The sequence below is a fragment of the Aureobasidium namibiae genome (assembly GCF_000721765.1).
Source record: "Aureobasidium namibiae CBS 147.97 unplaced genomic scaffold scaffold_5, whole genome shotgun sequence".
Classification (NCBI taxonomy): domain Eukaryota; kingdom Fungi; phylum Ascomycota; class Dothideomycetes; order Dothideales; family Saccotheciaceae; genus Aureobasidium; species Aureobasidium namibiae.
In genome coordinates this window covers 149,142-165,413 of record NW_013581204.1, presented here as the reverse complement: position 1 = coordinate 165,413, position 16,272 = coordinate 149,142, and the positions used below count along the sequence as shown (strand labels likewise).

The 16,272-nt window shown below is 51.6% G+C and overlaps 4 protein-coding genes across 4 annotated transcripts; 3 read left to right on the top strand and 1 right to left on the bottom strand.

Annotated features, from left to right (window-relative positions):
• Window positions 1–209: 209 nt before the first annotated feature.
• M436DRAFT_71232 (uncharacterized protein) lies at window positions 210–2,812 on the top strand (the record flags this gene model as incomplete). Its single annotated transcript, XM_013573765.1, has 2 exons — window positions 210–879; window positions 933–2,812. The coding sequence occupies 2 exons, from the start codon at window positions 210–212 to the stop codon at window positions 2,810–2,812; spliced, it is 2,550 nt and encodes an 849-aa protein (XP_013429219.1).
• A 426-nt stretch (window positions 2,813–3,238) lies between these two features.
• Window positions 3,239–4,308, top strand: M436DRAFT_42612 (WD40 repeat-like protein; the record flags this gene model as incomplete). Its single annotated transcript, XM_013573541.1, has 3 exons — window positions 3,239–3,290; window positions 3,344–3,387; window positions 3,445–4,308. 3 exons carry the CDS (start codon window positions 3,239–3,241, stop codon window positions 4,306–4,308), a joined length of 960 nt encoding a protein of 319 aa, XP_013428995.1.
• A 3,332-nt stretch (window positions 4,309–7,640) lies between these two features.
• Window positions 7,641–9,699, bottom strand: M436DRAFT_16722 (uncharacterized protein; the record flags this gene model as incomplete). The annotated part of the gene is made up of 4 exons (XM_013573394.1): window positions 7,641–8,432; window positions 8,483–9,287; window positions 9,408–9,497; window positions 9,548–9,699. Coding segments are annotated over 4 exons (1,839 nt in total), but the record flags the coding sequence as incomplete, so codon positions are not given.
• A 5,779-nt stretch (window positions 9,700–15,478) lies between these two features.
• M436DRAFT_71229 (cytochrome b560 subunit of succinate dehydrogenase) lies at window positions 15,479–16,151 on the top strand (the record flags this gene model as incomplete). The annotated part of the gene is made up of 3 exons (XM_013573764.1): window positions 15,479–15,518; window positions 15,570–15,645; window positions 15,710–16,151. 3 exons carry the CDS (start codon window positions 15,479–15,481, stop codon window positions 16,149–16,151), a joined length of 558 nt encoding a protein of 185 aa, XP_013429218.1.
• Window positions 16,152–16,272: the final 121 nt, after the last annotated feature.

Sequence of the window (16,272 nt, the reverse complement as noted above, 5' to 3'; positions counted from 1 at the left end):
ATACCCTATTCGTCCTGACATTTCAATGATTATCGAAATTCTGCATCCCCTTTGTTGACGAGCTTCACTTTGTTTGTTGCGCGCTTTCCACTTTCATCACTCATCTCACCCAATCTTAAAGATCTCACAACAACACTCTGCACCTTCCGCGTTTTGGTCTCTTCTTGCATCGACTTTCACGCTAGCGGTCTAGGTCAAACATCGTCAACATGACTGGCAGCATTCAAGGTTCTGCAATTGACGACAGTTTTGAGACTCTCACCAACGCACCAGACGCATGGGTTTCTGGCCGCTACGCTGGACCGCCCCCGGTCGACTATCAACACTACGTTGAGCCAGGAGACACGCGCAGTGCTGTCGACGACAGATGCTTTACCGAGTATGGAGCAGTCGAGCATGTTCATCCTGTCAGCAACATGATCAAGCCATCAAAACCAGGCCAGAAGCGCCACCGATCGCGGCAGACATCAACCAAGCCGGCGTCTCATGGCAAGCGTCTCCCTTCGCCCTCGTTCCGCATTCGCAGTAAGGATGGTGATAGTGTGACTTTGAGTAACCCGTTCGTGTTGCGCAAGTCATCCCGCCCTCGGCCTTGCGAAGAAGCGGAAGCGTCGTCCCAAACAGATAGTCAGAGTCAGCGATCTTCGACAACGGCTGCACGCTCTCGCACTTTCCAAATCCGCATCAAGGGCAAGAATGGCGAGGAAGTCATTCAGAACCTTGAGAGACCTCTGCATTTTGCTCCGCAATCTAGTGACATGCGTGACTCGCAAACAACGACGGCTATTGAACACATATCTAATCAGGGAGTGGTCAAGTATTGGTCTGCCAATCAATCATCCTCGAGCCATGAGCGCAAACAGACGCGCAAGAGTAAATGTGGGCAGCACTCGATCCATTCTCCAAGCACGGCGCTGACTGGTCACAAACAGCAGGACCTACAACTTACACCGACTTCATCGTCGAGTCGAGCACGGCGGCCCCCTCGACGCCCGGTAGATCTGTCAAAATGTCTGGAGCTCTGCCAGGTTCCTGTCCCGCACCCACCAGGGACTCTTCGAGATCGCATCTGCTGTCTCCAGAGAAGCCCGTCAGCCCTATGCATGACTCTGTCATGTCGGTCAGCAGGTATCCCAGCAAGAATCTATCTCCATCTCTTTCGCAATGCTCCAAACCCTCATCTCAAAAGTCGTCCCGTATCTCTCCGCAGGGTGAGGCAATCATAGTACCAGAGGACTCTTTGGAAGGATCAGTGACGGCCCCATTCACATCCCTTTCAACACACTGCGTTGTATCCTCCCGACCAGTGTCTCCAGTCTCGCTTGCCGAGCCGTCCGAAGCAAACGATGCAGCTAGTGTCTCCGATCTTGTCACCTCACAGAAGTCTTCCAACAAGATCGTTGAAGCGTCATTGTCCAGCGTATCGTCTGCTCCATCAACGTCCTCTCGCATCTCTTCGAAACGTGTCGTTACGCTGACCGACTCTTCGGTGCGAACGCAGGAGGAACAGGACGACTCACGACCTGTTACTGTGTCGCTCAGCAAGCATAAGGAGACAACGCAAGAAGCGTATTACAACTGGAAAGTGCCAAAAGACTCCTTGTACTCCATCTCGACCAAAGACTCAAGGTCCACGCCCTATCACCATGATCAGATCACTCCAGACGAGACTGCGCGTCTTTCATCTCAGACTATCAGTCACTCTGGCGGAGCGCCGCTACAGAACGTAGACGCAGACAGCGACATCTCATCCCTGACACGTCCAGAGAGTCGTCAGTTGTTGCCGCAAGATTACCAACCACCTCCGCGCTCGACGTCAGCAGATTCGTCCAGTGTTAAAGCAAGCACTGCTGGATGGGTCCTGGAAACCGCACATTGTCTCCCACTGCCTTCTTCGCGCTCTTCTTCCTCAATACCAGAAGGCGTTCGATCATCTTCAACATCCAAGCGACATTCCGTGCGCTTGGCGTCGCAACGTTCTGCACCTGACGAACATGATGGGAACAAGTCTCCCTCAGCGCCTGCTGCAGCCTCCGCGTGGACGACCAGCAACTATGCCAGACGCTCCTCCTCTCATCGGACAGACCAAGGAGCCGCTGAATGGGATCAGCCTGCAGAATGGGAAGAACAGCTAACTTCAGCGCATCACTCAAAGACATCACGGACATCGAGCTCACATCAGAGACGATCACGCAGATCCAAGTCTTCACCCCGGGATACTCATGGAGCTCTTGAACATGACTACAATGAGCAAGCGTCATGGGCTGAGATAAGGAAAGACTCAGAGAGATCAGCCAGGTCAGCATCACCGATCAACGTCGAAGAAGACTTACTCGACTACCTACCACCCCTCTCGGATGATGAAGGTCGCCTGCCGCCACCAATGCCAATGCTTACCACCATCTTCGAAGAATCAGAGGCAGATCCATCACACCTTGGTCCAAGCATGCAAACACAAGGATCGACACGGTTTGCCAGACCGGGCGCCATCTCACCTCACCCGCTAAGCTCGATTTCCTCGGTAGCAACAGCACGCAAACCACCAACGATTGAACCGCATCGACTCGAATACCAGAGACCATACGTAGAGAGCAAGTCGAGCTCGAGTGCTTCTTCAGGTGCACTTGAGAGCAGTCGTCGACATAGCCGTCGAAGCTCGAGACCAAGAATGTTGGACGAACAGGCGTATTACTCGGCAAAGGAAGGAGGTCGTAGCCGTGGTAGTCGGGGAGAGGAATCAGGGAGTGCACAGCCGCCTAGAGGGAGTCGCGGCTCGGCAAAGCCATCAGGCGGAGGTTGGAAGTTTTGGTAGGAGGAAGGATCTTTTGGTCGAAGAACAGGATGATCTGCTTTTCTCGTCGACTACTTGCTAGCAAAAGCAATATTGAGTTTTCTTTGATATGCAAGAGATCAGGTCGTGAATTGTTACCTTTCTGACAGCATAGTTAGAATGTTCCTGCCAAACACGTCGCTCACGGCTTTGAACAAAATCGATATTGGCCACGATGGTGTCACCCTTACCGGGCACAAAGCTGAGGACCAACCATGCATATGTTCAGTGACCTATTTTGAGACAATCTAAAATGACCTGCAATGATTGACCTTGTGCTCGATAGCACGAAGAAAAGGGATACTCAGTTCTAGATCAGGGTTGTACCGTCAGCGCTCGGTGACGGGCGTGAAAATGGCCTTGAAGCCCGGCGCATCTTCTTGTCCTCATGCGCAACCCAACAATGTGATGAGCGCGCAATTCCCAACACGACCAATATCAAGACTCACAGGGCACAATGGTGACATCCCTTTACTGTCCTCGCGACAACTCGAGCTAACGCGCATCTCCCAGGCCAAGTGCTCGCTCTCTGCTACAGCGCCGGATCAGGTCAATACGTACGTCCCGCCCTTGGACAAGACGACCAAACACACGCCTGACGACCGTCATCACAGCTCTTGACCGGTAGCACCGACCGACACATCCGCCTCTTCAACCCCGCCACCGGCCTCGAAGTACAAAAATACAGCGCCCATGGCTACGAAGTCCACGATATAAGCGTCGCGCAAGACAATGATCGCTTCATCAGCGTAGGCGGCGACAAGACCGTATTCCTCTGGGACGTCACCACACACCAAACGCTGCGAAGATGGAGTGGCCATGCTGGCAGAATCAATGCTTGTGCCTTTGCTGGCGAAGGCGATGCGTTGGTGGTGACAGGGAGTTTCGACAGCACAGTCAAGATATGGGATTGCAAGCAACGGAGTGAGAAACCCATCATGAGTTTTTCGGAAGCGAAGGATGCGATTTCTTCGATTGCTGTTGCTGGAGCTGAGATCGTTGCTGGAAGTGTGGATGGCAGGGTCAGATGCTATGATGTGAGGATGGGTGTTGTGGATCAAGATGTCCTTGGTCATCCAGTCACTTCTGTGACGCCTACGGTCAACAACGACTCCTATCTTGCCAGCACTCTGGACTCGACATTGAGGCTCATGGACAAGAGAGATGGCAAACTACTTCAAGCGTTCCGCCATGAGGAGTTCAAGAATGAAAAATATAGATTGAGGTCTACATTGGCTGCTGGAGACAGCCTTGCCATGTCTGGCTCAGAGGATGGATATATCTACGTCTGGGACTTGTTGACCGGGAACTTGGTGCATAAGCTCAAGCATGCTGCTCCTGCTCTTACAGCTGGCAGCAAGCAGTTTGTTTCCATGTCTTCGAAGAGGGATGTGGTGAACTCGGTTGTTTGGAACCAGTTGAGGAAGGAATGGGCTAGTGCTGGTGGAGATGGCACTGTGGTTGTTTGGGCCACTTGACGATAGCTGACTTTTTCTACAATGAAACGCTTCACTCCTCCTCCTGTCGCGTTTGCTCGAGCTCGCTCACCTGTCCTTGTTCCTTCCTCGCGCAAAATTCACTATTCCTTTCTCGCTACCAAAAAATTGTATCTGTTCTGGATTCTCTTTAAAGCTCACCTTTCCTTGTTTCTTTTCTTCGCTTGCACACAGCCATGCATCCTAACGAACCGTACCGAGTCATTGCCCCATCCCCAAGATGACAAGTCTCAAGATTATGCAACGAGCTACCCCATTGGGCTTAAGCCCCGGCAAAATCTCGTGTCAAAAGAAATCCTTATAGGAGTACGTGGACTCCTTTGCTCGGCGGGCTTCACCTAACATGGCATCTCACTCACATCGTTGATCTGGGGGGGCCCACTTCGGCTTTTTTTTCTTCCTTTTGTGCCTCGCTACCTGTTTGCTGGAACTTTTGATGTATTTTGGTGGTGGACCACCAAAAACCGTCGAACATGCGTTTGACCAGCAGCGTGGATGCCATGCCTTGGAAGTGCGAAAAACGTACATTGCCGATACAAAGCACAGCCAATCAAACAATTTACGGAGTGTTCTAGCGTTGTGATTCCTTGTAGGATTTTCCTGTTGTATCAGCCTTAGCAGTCTCCAGGCTGTTGAGACTTGAGTCGGTTTGGAATGTTTGGTATATCGTAGCGATGGACGTCAGATTTTGTGCTCGACTCATGGGCTGCAGCTTTTTGAATGGTGGTGGTTGACTTGAGTTTCGGGTGTGAGATAGCTTGCACAAGTGCAATTCTACCGTCTTTTTTTTTGATCCATCGACCATCAAAAATTGATCTTTAGGGCTGGGCTGGCTGGCAGCAAAGATGCTTGTGAGAGAAAGGGCACACTAACGCCGTAACAGGCATTTGCGGACCCCTCTCCATTTGTTCCTTGTCCTTGTGACGTTTTGATAAGCTACCTGCCTTACATCTCGTCGTTCAAGCACAGTACTTTATCCAAACCACACACCGTCGTCACGCGGCAGATTGCTCTGACTAAAATCATTCGGTATACGCAATGTGTCGCTGAGTTGGGTTCTGCTCGGCAGCCACGGCGACACCGACGGCTCCTCATTTTCTTTTCTTGTCGTTTTTCGTTGTCATGCATTTGCGTTCTTGCGATTTTGCGATTAGGCATTGCCGAAAGAGAGGCTCGAACGGGGTTAGTGTACCACTAAAAAACGCAGGTTGATGGCCGGCAGAATTCTATGAATAAAGGGGAAATCTTTGGCGAGGGTAATTGGAAACACAGCAGAATGATACGTACTCAAGGGCAGAAGAGATGTTGGGCAAGCGAGTCAGTCAGCAGAACCATTTCCTGCAGAGACGCTTTTGATTGGTTTCCGCAAGAAGTAGCAGATGCTTCATGAGAATTTCTTGCAGTACGATGATGATGTTATTGCTTTCAAAGCATGTGGCATGTGTTTTCGCTGATGGGCCAATCGCAAGGAAGTGAGTGCTTCCCCATGTCTCGGTGTTTTGCTAAATCCAATGACCACTCGAGTAGTCATCGCACACGGCAATTGGCAAGTGCCTGTCTTTGATCCGAATAGATAGGTAGCGAAGTAGCGACGTAGACGCTAGGGTGCTGGGTGCTCCGAGTAGCGCAACCATCAGAAACTCCGGCAAGACCAAGGCACGGCCCGTTGACCACTAGATCTCACGGCTCCCAAATACCGCATCACCCATCTCGTTGATCAGAGAAACTCAAACCCCGAGCCTTACACACTGAATCTCACGGAAGCCCGGTCTTGGCCACGCATATCGTCGCTTGCGTTTCCTTTTGCCTATTCCTTGTTACTCTAGTTTTTTATGGTTGCCGTTTCGTGCCATCCTGCGACCTTGGTTCGCTCTATGTTGCCGAAGATCAAGTGTCAACGGTTTCTTTGTTTCTTGCTCGAGCGCATGGGTGGACGACAGCCGTGTAAGAGCGCGGTCTACCGACGGGGCAGGCAACGCTGGCAGTTTGGCAAGCTAAGGGGAGTAAAACGAGAAAAGCCAAGAGGGCGGGCGAGCATCTCCGGTCAAAGCTATTTCTCTTGTAACGCTTCCACGATTGGCGATTGGCTGGCAGTGTTTCGGCTTATAGGGAAGGAGGTGGGGGTAGAAGTGGCAATGGGATTGTTTGTCGTTCTACGGAGACGTGCGAGACAATGAGCTGGTGGATTGTGTGTCTCCTGATCGTTCAGGACATTCGAAGTACATGTACGATTTGTTTGGCTCCAACAGTCCCTGCTTTTGTAGTATGCAGGTTGCAGCATCGTAGAGTGCATTGCATGATTGCTACATCTTGTCCGAAGCTCAAAGGAAGGAATGGGATGGGTATGTATCGCTTTACTGCGCCGCGCCATACATCTCCGGCCTCGCGCATTGTCGATAATGAGGGGTCTTGTTTCAATCGGCGATCGAAGGCTTGACCGTTTGCTCTGGCTTCGCGCTCTTGTTCTTGGCCTTGGCTTTGCCGCCGCTTTTCAGCTATAAAAACAAAGATAACCATGTTTTCGATCAAAGTCGGTCAAACGGCTAGAGTGCGCCCCTCGAATGCTAAACGGCAATTGCGTTTTGCGGTAGGGGCAGCGCATGCAGGACTAACCCTTTCCCTATCCCCAAGGGGGTGGCTCCGCTCCTATAGCACTATTATACTCCGTACCCTTACACCCAAGCTATATCTCGCCCGCCGATATGCATATCTTTTCCGCGCGGCTGTAACAAATGCTACGGTAGTAATGACCAAGGTGGTTTCGCTGGCAGTGCCTAGTGCAGTCTGTAAGACAAGCCTACTGTACAGTACCTCTGAACCAAGGTTCATGCAATGCAGCCTCGGTACCTGAGTTACTTGGGATCTGACTTCTCGGCTCTCCGTATACTTGAGTACTGCGAAACACAAAACACAAAATGCTCACCCGTGTTTTTCTGCTGGGGCAGAAGCATAGAGTTTGACACGGCTGTCTGTAGACGACCAAGTCGTCATAGTAACACAAGCATCAATCCATGGAGGCTTGGATCTGAACTTCTAGGTATACGATCTTATAGGCCAAGAAGGATTGATAATGAAAAGTCGTGCCAAACGTCGCTCATTTCAAATATAGTTATTCATTATCAACGGCCTTCTCCGAGTGCCTTGAAGTAGATCGCAGAAGACGTTCCGTAGGTCACATCCTGCTGCAATGTGAATACCTGCTCCATCGGTTCATTGATCCTCCAACAGTTCATAGTCTCGCCGCCGTTAGTTGCCCGAGGTGCTGCAACCAGGGGCGTCGCCTCAAAGCTTTCAGCTGCTCGCGCTTCCATGAGTGCCATCCTCTTGCTTGTCTGTTTGGCTTGTGTTTTTGCGCTGGCGCAAAATTGAGCCAGGTCGTGCAGGACGGCTATGCTGTCGCTGACGAGAACCATAGTGCGTCCAAAGTCTTCTCTGAGACCTCCGGCGCTGAGCGTGTCGATGGCCGCAGTGATCCCATAGGCGAAGAAAGGAGACAACAAGTTGACCGGATCTTGAACCTTGCCTGATCCATGAGAGCTGATACTTCGTATATCGCAAACCATCTCGAGCAGTTGGGTAGCATTTGTGTGTGCAATTCGAATCTGTCGTACCGTCGTGTGGGGTGACAAAAGCTCGTGATGGACATTGCGTGCTGCCTTCAGCTGAGAGATGTAATACAATGCATGCATGGCAATGAGACTGCCCGCGTAACCATGCTGCGTCGCCTCGACAAGTCTTTGCCTGCTATACTGCAGATGATGCGGCAATGATGATCTCCAGTCGAACAATTTGGCCTGAACATCACCTAGCAATGATTCGTGGCTTTTGACATACGATCCCGAGTCTGCAGTTTGCCGAGGTCGACGGAAAATGAGTTTCGTTACGTCCGTCCAAAGGGAAGCGATGATCATGGTATGTGCCGCCGGGCTTGGTGGTGTCGACTTTGGGTCTAACGATTGTAGACCCATACCTGGTTGGAAGCAATCAAAGAGTGGTGCATCAGAAGCCAGGCCCTCTTCATAAATTTGTTCGTTGCAAGGGAGTCGAATGTCGATATCCTCAAGTTGTATGGCACAGAGCAACCCTCCGCAGAAGCCATGATAACGCTGGGCAAAGTCAGTACATGTGATCGGTCGAGAAATCTCTTAGTACTTACGTCCACAAGGAAGGCAGTCCAGAAAGTCCGTCTGCGACACTCCTTGAGTTGCTCACGCGAGAAGCTGAAGTATCGTCGAGTGAACTCATCCAGATCTTCCCCACATCCGTCTTCACTGTTGAGCCGCATTGCGCTGATGATTCTGAGAGCAGAGCCACTCAAATCCCAGCCCGTACTGTCTCTACCAATAAGATGGTTGTATCCGGCTACAAGCAGTCGAGCCTGTACTATGGCCAGGCTAAACTTACCATCGATCATGGACACTGCTTGACTAGCCCTGTCTACACAGATCTTGGCAAAGGAAACAAACTCGTTCTCGGCAAAGATAGAGCCCAGAGCAAGGACGGCATAAAGCACCATACATTCTCTTTGGCATTTGTCGCGACACTGTCGCACCCAGCGAGTGAAGGCGCCGCGAGGAAACATGATGCTCACCTCGCGTGCAGATTGTGCAAAGAACAATTCGACGAAGCGCATGGTGGCTTCAGGGTCGTAAAGATACGGGTCTTGATCCCAAGACGAAGGAGCCAATTTCTCTGAGAGCTTTCGGGGAGGCGGATGGATCATGTCCTCAAGGTCTACTCTTTTGCTGTCCTTACGCTGCCTTTCGATATCAGCGTCTCTGAGAGAGTCCGCAGAGACGTCCGACCTGCGTCTTTTGACACTTTGGGGAGATTCTTCACGGTTCCAGGTTGGTGGCAGATTCAGCACATCTTGTTGTGCTGCTTGCGCCGAACGCCTGCGCTTCTGATTCGGCGCTTCGGCCATGACAATGCTACCAGAAGATTGACTTGACCACTCGGCTCTTCCCAGAGGCAGATTGGGAATGGCCAAGGTGATATTGTTGCCGAGCTCCGTCTGTGGTTGGGGGACCGTTGGCCTGCTGTCATTCCTTAGCAGACCGTCGGCGCCTGATCTGGGAGACGCAAACCTGTGGCATTCTCGCTTGGCCTTCTCGCACTGAAGACAGCTCTTCTCGCCAGGCTCGCATTTGATCTTCTTTTCACGGCAGTTCCTGGGTACAATTAGTCATTGTGACTTGTAAGATCATTCTGTTCAACCTACAAGCATGCCTGCGCAAGTCTCTTGCGAGCCTTGCCGGCCTTGGTCGTCCCCCAGAGCGGATTTACTGGCTCTCCATCGATGATAGTCGGACAGGTACTACCATCCTTGAAAACATAGCACATACCCTCTCCGGGTATATGCCGTTGGCCAACGCACTGTAGACTATAGTTGCTAGCTGGAGGCGCATTTCGCATTCCTTGGGTTGCATTTAAGCGTCTAGCTATGTCGCCTTCGTTCTCTTGGCGATAAGGTGAAGCTGCTTGTGAATGGGATGGGTCCACATGTTCCACGCCTTGCGGATAATGGGATAGCTGATCCGGTACACGTGAAGCCTGATGATCTGAGAGCTTGCGAGAGAGAGGGGGTGGCGGGGGCGGGGCAGGTAGAGAAGGTCTGGCACCGAGAGGGACAATAGGCGTGGGTTGAGAGAAGCGATCAGCTGTAGACACATCCAGAGAAAGACGATGAAACGGTGGTGGAGTGGGATTAAATGGAACTGCTGGCACTTGGGACGGCCTGCGTTGACCATTGACAGATGAACCAAGACCGTCGGACCAGCTTGGATGTGAGGATTTGTTGACCGATGGCCAATTGTGAGAATACGATGGCGGACCAGTTCGTAATGACGGACTCAAGAGTTCCTGGAGACCAGGAAGCTGCTGGCGTGATTGATTCGCATCGTTGATGTTAGCAGGCAGGTACGGCCTCGGGGCACTTCCTATGCTGCCAGGCTCCATCGGTCTCAAGGCCTCTGTCTGCACTGTGGAAGGTCTGCGGAGCTGGTTGTCGTCGTGCGTCCATGTTTGCGGTTGCCGGGATAGAGTAAAAGCCGACGGACGGTCCTGAGTTGATGGCATGGTGGCTTGGAGAACAGATGGTCATGGAATCAGAATGCTGACCAGGTCTCGGGATTGTATGTATGTGATGGCAAAATCAGAGCGAAGGTTAGGACTACGGCCGAGATTGGGGCCAGGAACGATAATAGGGAGCAACGGTGACAATGAAATCATACCGTGCGCGAGAAGCCGGTCAGAAATAGCCGGAGCTGACGTTAAGAGGACAGCGCCACCTGGGAGATTAAAGTTTGCGGGACTAAACAACCGATAGGGACAAGTTCGCTAGGCGGGAGTGGTGCTGATCTCTGAGCTTGAGCTGGTGTGGAGAGAATTTAGATCCAATCCTTCAAGATGCAGGATCGAAATACCAAGACCGTACCGTGCGATCCGCCACAGTATGTTGAGCGTCAGAGCAGAACGCGTGCTCGATTCGTCTCGTCACGCGAATGCAAGGAATAGTGTCTCAGACCTTGTCTGAACCGAGCATGCGAAATATATATGCGATAATCTAGGGTGCCTCGGCGACGCCTTGCAACAACGGGTATCTACATGTACCGGACAGCTAGGGTCTGATCTCTACTCGACGCCGGCAACAAACTAGGGCAGGTACAGCGAGCGGTTCTCTCTCCCGGCTTATCACATTGGAGTATCCTGGTGAGACTGTCCAGGCAGTTGGTGATGCCTACTCCCGAGACCGATCGGACAAGCGCCTCGCGCGGGTCTAAAGCTAATAATCTCGATCCCTTGCGACGTGCGATTGTCAATCTGGACAGCAGGCGATTCAAAGCGACTACGTCCACGAATTAGACCCGCGATTGGCGAGTCTACCAAAGTCACGACCCGAGTGGGCTCAATCTGCGGCAGCACGCTTGTATACAAAATAGGGCACAGTGGGTAGGAGGAGTCGTCCAACGAGTCAGTCCTACCACAGCCTACAGGGCCCGCCGGCCAAGCTCCGAATAGGCAAAACGCTTTGGCGTGTTGAGAGTGTTTTGCGTCTCCGCCTCCACACTATTGTCGAATGACTATTACCTACTTGGCTCAACGTAGACAAGATATGGCGTACTAAGGATCGGGATGGGCGGCATTCTACCCTGCAGGGCCGTCCCATCCTTGGGTCAATGTTTGTCACTGCTGAGTTCGTTCCGCCATGGCTCTTGTTCTAGGTCATGGTCTTATTCGCTACCCAAGTCTCGTCGGGCCGTTCATGTATGCATTTGAATCAAGCGAGGGCAAAAATCACAAGTGAACTGGCCCTATCATTCGACCGAGAAGATGCGCAAACTAGCACTACTGATCTGTCGGCCAGCTAGTTGTTCACCTGCCTAATTATATCGTGATCTGAAGTGGTACATGTTTGGCGTATCACGGAGGCGCCCCAACCTCCATGATGCATACAATGTGCAGCAAGCTTGCCCTCACAACATTTCCCCTCCAACGGAAACCCGAGATGGCAATTACCACGCGGAGACGGTCAAGACCACCGTGTGATACATATATTAACGACGACCGCATCGTAGGATCTTCCAGTACCACCTCGGCAAGCTTCCATAATTCTCCTGCATGACCAACGGCATGAACTCCCTTCCAAGGCAGTGCCGTGATGTACCCTGCCGCATGTGAAGGTGGTGACTCCTACATGAGCGTCTACGTTTCTGAATGCGTTATGCGATTGTCCCCCAGCGTGGATGACTGATCGACATGGTGATCTGCCCTGTTCGAAAGTCGTTGTCGCAGCCCTCATGCAAAACAGCATCCTGTACGTGCGCAACGAATTTATTAGAGTTAGCTAGCGGGGTTAGAAGTACATGCGAGCCTGTGACGGATTCGCACCAAGGCCAACACCGTTTCTATCGAGTGGCACTTGGAAAAAGGTGGCGGCCGTCGGGCTCTACTAGCCGTGGCCGCCGGGGAGCATAAACAGGATCCTGTCCAAGATCACGCGATACGTGGCTGCATCGCGGATAATTCATGACAAGAATGCCTCGTGTCAACGACCCAGACGGTACACCGACAAGATGAGATGGAGACGGAGTCGGAGTCGATGTCCACCGACTGCTGTGTCAGCCTTTGCATTGCCTGCGTTCATGTGTTGCCAATGCGCAATTCCGACGACCTGGGTAGTCTGTCGTGATTCCACATCGCTGGTACAATCCAAAGTGGCTAGTCCCTCGCCATCTCTTTCCTCAAATCTTACAGACTGCCTGCAGCTACATTTCATGGCCTTGTCATCCTGCTACGTAATCTCGACATGCTGTTCTATTGAGAGGAGAGCAAGTTGTATTGTTCGGGAGTCTGGACTTTTGATCGAGTATGGTACGTCAACACATGTCACTGGGAGTTGCACAGTGGTGGCTACGGAGCTGTCAAGCAACGAGGCCTTTGGACAACGTGTAGAACCTTGAGTGACAGCAGTTTACCTGAATTCCAATGGGGAGGCTCAAGTTAAGGTGAGGTCATTGCCTTTAACTCACGGCGCCCTAAAGACTATTTGTAATTCATCTTTGACGATAGCGAACAAACTCAAGTCAGTCTTCCTCCAGATCCTGGTGTGTTTGATGAACGGTCGAAGGGTTCTGCCAGGATACACCGGTACCGTAGATCCGTTCCGCCCTAATTGTTTTGACTCAAGGGAGTGCCGTTACGACTCCACGAGCTCGGCTCCATGCCTGAAGCATGATCAAGCCATGAGTAGCAGCAAAAGTCAATTGAGATTAGACTTTACAATCCGATATAGAAAATACTCGATGGAGGATGAGAATGAACATGTAGATTGGGTTGGTCCACACCGCAGAAAAACAAGATATACTACGCATCCATTGTTTAGCGTTATATGGTCCATTGGTCTCTTATCGCACAAGTGCATGACGAATGGCTGCTTCATCATGCTCAAATGACCCGAACTCGCCCGTGAGAGGTTATCGTCTCAACAACCGCAGGATGCAGCCGAGGGAAGGGCCTGGATTGTCTGGATCGCTGTAGCTGGGAGACAATCAGAGCAAGGTTGACTAGTCAACTCTCCTCAGACTTCATGGTGGTGGATCGATGGATGGAATTGGTTCGATGGGAGACACACCATCGGTGATGGATCAGAAGGATGTAACGAACGACGCAGCCAACCCGAGACAAAGACACCGCGACACACCTGATTCCGACCCGCACATTGCCAACGCCAGATCGTAGACGAACAGAGCGTTGAGATGAGAAGAGGGATCACAATAGACCAGTGACGGACGTTTAGCAGCCATCGTCCTTGTGACGCGACCTAACAAGCTATCGGACTTGCATCGCACAGCACTGCCGTACGAGACTCGATTGGATCGAATCGAAAGATTGCACTGCCAATCATCAACTGAGGAGTAAATCTAGCAAGTAGCGCCATCAGCAAGGTTTGAGCGAAGAAAGGGAGGATGCTCGCTGGCTCATCGATGGGTATAATCAGCCGACGAGAGTTTCGGCAAACTTCAGTAAAGTTATGTGCGAATTGGACTCAGGGCACCAAGAGAACAGAAGTCGTCGACAGACAGAGTTTCGTGATACGCCGCAAAATTTTCATCAATGATACTTCCGGCATAAGAGGTGAGTCGCAGCGGCTGTTGTTTAGGTTGGCAAATACCGAATCATGCCGTACATGGTCACGGCTGCTATAGTTTAGCTACTGGACACCGGATGTCAGAAACTTTGGAAGGTTTGTGACTTATATCAAAAATCTTGTCTCCAGCGCAGAGTTCCGTCCAGACATGGTGCCCACGTGTCGTGTAAAGAGCAGACGAATCGCACCTGCACTTTCTTGACAGTACATGGCTGGCATAGCGTTCTAGGGCCTTGGTACCAGACTACCAATGTTGAGTCGCTACAATATTCCAGCAGGAATGCGCATAGAGATTTGCAATATAATCAACAGATGCGAGGAATGCACGCACGATAGTGATATTGCCAGCCAGGCCGGTAGTCTGTAGACGACTTCTCTGCCGGGTTGCTGCGCATGTAGCCGATTCACGGGTTCGAGGGACGGCATGAAAAGACAAAAGGTCGTGACGACACGAAAAATGAAGGTTCGTCCATATGGCGCAGCACACCAGATTACCAGGATCCTGATTCCTGAAGCGAGCAGCCAATGCCAGCCATGCTTGTTCCACAGCACCTTCGGAAGCGAGGAAGTTGTCAAAGGTCTGTCTCACCGAACAACGACGAGCAGCAGCAATGTGGCCGAGCAAAGTCAAAGACGAATGGGTCAGGACCTGGTGAGGAGCAGCAGTTTGACTTGAGGAAGTAGAAGACGAGCACACCATCATGTCGACATAGCGACGTGCTTGAGCGCCAGGAGCTTATCAGAGCAAATGATAGAAACAGATTGCTCGATTCTAAGAATGACGGTATCAACATAGCTCCGCAAAACAAGAGACGAATATGTCCAGACACGGCGAGGGGCAGCAATTTCAGCCCGATGAAGCTCAAGATACACATGTCTGGACAAAGCTAGAAGCAGTAATCCGGCTCAGTCAAGCAGTGGAGCAGTGTATGCGCATCTCCAATCAAGGTGAGCAGCAGCAACATGGCCCAGCTACGTCGATGACAATCACGTCTGCTGCAGAGGCACATATATAAGCTACCAAGGCCAATTGATCTGATTCGACGGCTCAGACATGGCGAACGCGATCGAACCGACCAAAATGCTGCCGAGCAGAAGAATAAGAGTGACAAAGAGAAAAAGAAAAAAGGATGTGGCCCTGAATATGAAACCCAAACAAGCCATAGGTCACGGCAATAATGGGCGATTAACGACGGGCGATTTCAGTCTAGAGACCTGGCATATGGGGTCGCCTGACAGAATGCCAAACTATGATAACCACCGGTATATCAAAGATAAAACCTCCAAGCGGTGGGTGAACCAGGTCCCATGAATTAGAAAGAGAAGAAGGAAGAAAAGAAATCGGAGAGCGAAGAATTTGTAGTGAACGGAAGCCGGGGTAATTGGAGGCAAATGATTGGTCGAGGGGCTAGCCGCGGCTAATGGCCTCCGGGCTTCGAGTTGTGAGTTGCATGCAGCGACGACGTGCAATTGCTCTTTGATACGACAGATCACACATTCACAATGCTTGCCCAGAGACTCGGTCTGCAAACAGCGCGCCGCTGTACGTCTGCTTGACTATGCTCTACAACACCATGCGCTAACACAGCAACAGTGGCGGTCCGCCAATCTTCGCTCCTCTCGTCGCGCGCTCCCCAGGTGCTCTCTTCCGCCGCCCTGGTCCAGCAAAGGTACGCGCAGCCCCTCCATGCGCATCACTAGCTCTCTCAATCTCACACAATGCTCTCTGAACAGACACGCCGCCTTCCAAAGCGTCTCGGACTCGGAGGCCTCGCAACAAATCCTCGCCAAGCAGCGCCTGAACCGCCCCGTCTCGCCTCACTTGGGCATCTACAAGCCCCAGATCACCTGGTACGGCTCTGCCCTCAACCGTGTCACCGGCGTTGCTCTGTCCGGTACCTTCTACCTCTTCGGTCTCTCGTACCTGATCGCTCCTGCCTTCGGCTGGCACCTGGAGTCCGCCAGTCTTGCTGCTTCTTTCGCTGCTTGGCCTGCCGCTCTTGCCATTTTGGCAAAGCTTGTTGCTAGCTTCCCTTTCACTTACCACTCGTTCAACGGTCTGCGCCATCTGATGTGGGATATGGGTAAGGGAATCTCGAACAAGCAGGTCCAGGTCACTGGTTGGACTGTCGTTGGTGTCAGCGTTGTCACTAGCTTCATCCTGGCTCTGATCTAGAGTCGATGTCTCTCTCTCTCTTTCTCTGTTCCTATATCCGACTTTGAGTCTCCTTTCATGAAAATGTATCCTTCAACTTCATTCTACTATCTATGAATGTGTTGTGGACGTGACATGTCTT